Genomic DNA, 4,750 nt, shown 5'->3' with positions numbered 1-4,750 from the left:
AGAAAAATTTCAAACAGCAGCCTGGTACGCAGGCGCAGAACTTCCGCGCCCGCCTGCCCGGTGCAAACTGCGCCTGCGCTCTAGGGTCGGGCTCGCCCACGCTCCGAGAGCTCCAGCCTATCATCAAACATAAAGTAGCTTTGTTCCCACCCACTGGCCGGCGCAGCCAATCGCCTGCTAGGTCGCGCGGTCCGCGGGAGATCCAAAACTGACTCTCGGCTGGTTCGCGGGAGATCGCGGCGCGGGAGGAATGGAGGCGGCCGCCGAGACCGCGGCGGAAGCTGCTGCCAGAGAGTAAGTGTGAGCCTGGGCCGGGGGAGGTGGCGGCCTCCTAGGGCCCAGCCGTTTGCTGCCTTGCACCTGGTCTGGCTTTACGCGGCCCGTTCTCGCTGGGAGGGCACTCGGGGTCCCGCTCCGGCCGTTGCAGTGCTCCAGGCAGACCGCCCGACTGGAGGCCGTGGGCTTCCGCGAGAGTTCGTGGAAGTGGCACTTAGTTTTGTGTCCGTCACGGTTCCCGGCGGGTCAGTTTGTTCCTCAACGTAGCTTCCCGAGTGCTTCTCGGCCCCCCTGGAGAAAGAACTCGGCGAGACTTTCCGCACCCCCTTCAGCGAGACCCCACCCCAGCTTAACGCCCCGCAAGTTTGCTCTCTTTTGCCTTCAGGTGGTCTTTTGGCTTAAATGTTTGCTCTTCTGAGAGACACTCCCTATTGGCTTAACTTTCCTTCCTATCTCCTATTCCCTCTGCCTTGTTTCATTTTCTTTTATTTTTCTTTTTGCTTTTTGGGTCACACCCGGCGATGCACAGGGGTTACTCCTGGCTCTGCGCTCAGGAATCACCCCTGGCGCTGCTCAGGGGACCATATGGGATGCTGGGATTTGAACCCAGGTCGGCCTCCTGCAAGGCAAACGCCCTACCCGCTGTGCTATTTATTGCTCCAGCTCCAGCCTTGTTTCATCTTCTACTAGGCACTACTTCTGTTGGCCCTGCATATCCCACAGAGATACTCATCAGCTGGGGGTTAGAGCCAGACTTCATACATGTGCATATGCAAGCTGATTCTCACTGCCTTGCCCTGAAGTTGGTCCACTCTCCTGTTTTCCTTATTCTTCCAGGACCTTGGCTGAGGTAACAAACATCATCTCAGAGCCTAGAGGCCTGCAGGAAGACTCAGAACTACCAGCGCAGATCATGGCGGAGTTTGTGGTGGTATGTACGAGATGGGAAGCTTACTGGGCTGCCCTGATGGTGAGCAGACTGGCAGACATCCTGGGAGGGAAAAAGATAAAAGATGTTCCCCACTCTGCCCATCTCTAAACAGGACTCTCGAAAGAAAGACAAGCTGCTCTGTAGTCAGCTTCAGGTGGTAGACTTCCTGCAAAACTTCTTGGCTCAGGAAGATGCTATCCAGGGCCTGGATCCCATGGCTTCTGAAGACACAAGCCGTAAGTAGACAGTGGGATGGTAGGGGACTTCCCTGAGTGAAAGGAGAGACATCAGGAGGTCAGCTATTTAACTGAACATTGCAGTGTTGTGAGTAGACAAGAAGAACCCCAATAATCATTTCCTTCTTGGTGGCTTATCCCAGGGCAGAAGGCAATTGAAGCCAAAGAGCAGTGGAAAGAGCTGAAGGCCACCTACCATGAGCATGTGGAGGACATCACAAGTGCCTTGACCTACGTTCTTTCCAAGGTGGAAGAGACTCAAGCAAAGCGGGTGCAGCTCCAGGAGGCTCTTGAACATCTCCAGGCCAAGGTGCACCCAGCTGGGGTGAAGTGGGAGGAAAGGGTAGGCAGTCAGGAAGAAGAAAAGGGTGAGCATGCTGGGTTGGGTCAGTGGGCATCTGCCCAAACTTTGACCAGAAAACCACTCCTGCTTTTCTCCCCATCTTCTGGTTTCCTACAGAAGCAAGTGGCAATGAAGAAACGCAAAGCAGCCCAAAAGCAATGGCGTCTGCAACAGGTGGGTTTATATTGTCTGGTCCACCATGGAGCCATCGCAGAGGTTTTGTCCTCTGTCAGAAAAACTTTCACTTCTTCTTCCTCCTGTGAGATTTTAATAACCTAAGTGCCACTGTGGACTCAAATCCCATCATTACTACTTATTCCTCTCTGACTGACTGTGGAGTCACCTATATACTGTGCTTTTAGTTCTTTGTTAAATGGAGACAATGTTAGCACCTGCCCTACAGAGTCCAGTACCTGCATATAGAAAAATATATTTTATTGTCATCTCTGTGCCTCCTATTGGAAAAGAAACTCATTTCCCTTTTTTCCTAGGCCCAGTTCTCAGATTTATTTAGCCCTCTCTGACCCCCCTGATATCTCCGGTTGGGGGTGTAGGTGAAAATTGTGTGAATAGATGGACACAAGACTAGGGGCCAACTGATAGGACAGAGTGGCCATGGGAAGGAAATGGTTGGAAGGAGGCTATCGTTGAAAAAAAGTTGAGGAAAAACTTCTCTTGATCCCTCTCTAAAGTGAATAGGGGCTCTCTTTTATATGAAATTCAAATTGCATCTAGCCGAGAAGAATTAAAGTTCCTTAATTCCTTGGCTCTAAAACCTTACAATCTAACAACGTCATGTCTACATTTTAACTCCTGGCAGGAGAAGCATCTGCAGTGTGTGGCGGAAGCTTCTGCAGAAGTAAGGGCACGTCAGGAAGGAACTCAGCAGGCACTTGAGAGGCTAGAAGAGGAAGTTGAAACCCTGAAGCAGAAGGCAGGACAGGAGCAAGACAAGCTGCAGAGGTGAGCCTGGGAGCATAGTTTACTAATCCTTGATGATACAGATCCCCTTCCTTTACATTCTCCTCCTTTTTCCAGGCATCAGACTTTCCTCCAGCTGCTGTCCATCCTGCAGGGTAAGCCACTATCCCTTGAGTCAGAGAATGAAACGGCCACCACAGGAGGGGAACCTTCCTGAGGATAAGCCCCAGCAACTTACCCAGCACCATGTGAGAGGAATATTGGAGGCATGATGGCAAGGACTGGGGAATATTCTGCAAAGTGGGACAGATAGGGAAGTAAAAGGAGAAGTGAAGGAGATTCACCTTTGACTTTACCCACTTCCAGTACTTTGTCCCTCAAGGCTAACCACTTAAAATCTCTAAGATACAATTTTGGCATGGGTTCCCTAGGGAACATGAGGAAGAATCTTAGGTCAGTCTCAAACTGAGGTCTGGTATTCATGAACTATACAGGTCTGGAGGAAACTAGGATCTCTGGTTTACTTACCTCAGCTACTTAGAGTGGGTGCAGAGAGCAAGGAATTTATCTTGTTTGAAGTGCGGCACCTCATCCCCATGTCCAGATCTATGCCTGTCTTGTCCTCTTCCCCAATTTCTTGTGGCACTCCTCACTGCAGGGTGGACTGTGATCTCACAAGTACAGCCTTTTGACATCAACCCACTTATGTTTAGTCTCTGTTTTCTGATGATTAAAAGGTTTGGTACTCTCTTAGTTGTTAGTTCATTTTACATGTTCGTGGAAAGAGCCACACTTAAAAGACAATACATTGACAGGTTGCTGGGACTTGTGGAAATAGAGGGACATGTACAAGGCCTGCTCATGGTCCCTGTCCTGAGACCATAAAGGTTAATACCACAAATCAATATGAAGTAAATTGCTGACCGTTCAGGAGGGTATGGAATAGTTTGTTCATGTGGTTGGCTATGGAAAGGTAAATTTAGTGATTGGTGTATATGTTTCACAATCCAATTTCATATTTGTACATCCTTAATTATTAAAAGTAGGGAATCTTCCCCTTCCATACTATGTGAGCCTTCCTGCCCTTTCCCCCTTTTCTTCCCCTGTCCTTGTAAATAAAATACCTTCTGAGTTCTGGGCAGGGGTGGGGAAGTATCTGAAAAAACAATTGTGAGTTGAAGTAGTCAAATAGTGATTTCATTATAAAAGAATAAATGAGTTTAAAATGTCCATTAAATTCTTCATGTATAAAATAAAATTGCTAAATCTGGTCTAAAACCAATTAAAATGCAATCAGGTGAATTTTACTATTTAAAATATTAATTTCAAATTTATTAAAATTTCAGTCTTTTCATTAAGTTAGCAGTGGACAAAACTTATGTTTTTGATATCTTTGAGAGGAAATTTTTCACTTTAGGTACAATTGCCTGTTTTTAATCTCCTTATATATAAAGCCTGGTTACCCTGACTGGGTGCTATAGAAATCAAAGAGGAGTTTGAAATTATTGAAATTTAGCTTATCTCTGATATTTTTTATTTCCTATTTAAAGATAATATACTTCAGTGGGAATATTAACTGTTTGAAAACTTACTCTTAATGATGAAAATACCTGACTCATGTTTTGCTATCCCATTTCAGACAAAGCTAGGAAGAAAAGAAAAGGAATAATAAATTCTATTGATAAGTTATATCATTAAAAAAATGTAATTTGTGAATATCTGAACACATAAAAAATTAGCAGGGAGAGTATATATTATATTGAGAATGTAAGATTGACTTCAAAACAAGCATTTGGCTACATTTTGTAGAGATCTGTCATTGTCCTGTGCCCTAGTTCCTCTGTGTAGGAACATATCTCTTTATCCACAAATAAAAATCCAATATTTCATATTTTATTTTGTATGTCTTCATTGAATTGCATTTAGAGACTTCCTAGCAGTTTTTTTTGGGCTGACGGGGATTTTGGTTCATACCTGGTGATGCTCAGGGGTTACTCCTGGCTCTACACTCAGGAACAATTCCTGGCAGTGCTCGGAGGACCC

General features: G+C 46.1%; 1 protein-coding gene across 1 annotated transcript; it reads left to right on the top strand.

The window, feature by feature from the left end:
• The first annotated feature begins 250 nt into the window (after positions 1-250).
• On the top strand, positions 251-2,960 carry ZWINT (ZW10 interacting kinetochore protein). Its single transcript, XM_012932489.2, has 7 exons — positions 251-294; positions 1,114-1,207; positions 1,320-1,443; positions 1,587-1,753; positions 1,904-1,960; positions 2,607-2,749; positions 2,825-2,960. Exons 1-7 carry the CDS (start codon positions 251-253, stop codon positions 2,922-2,924), a joined length of 729 nt encoding a protein of 242 aa, XP_012787943.2. The 3' UTR covers positions 2,925-2,960.
• Positions 2,961-4,750: the final 1,790 nt, after the last annotated feature.

Source organism: Sorex araneus, chromosome 11, assembly GCF_027595985.1.
Source record: "Sorex araneus isolate mSorAra2 chromosome 11, mSorAra2.pri, whole genome shotgun sequence".
In the NCBI taxonomy this organism is placed as follows: domain Eukaryota; kingdom Metazoa; phylum Chordata; class Mammalia; order Eulipotyphla; family Soricidae; genus Sorex; species Sorex araneus.
This window is presented reverse-complemented; position numbering and strand designations above follow the sequence as displayed.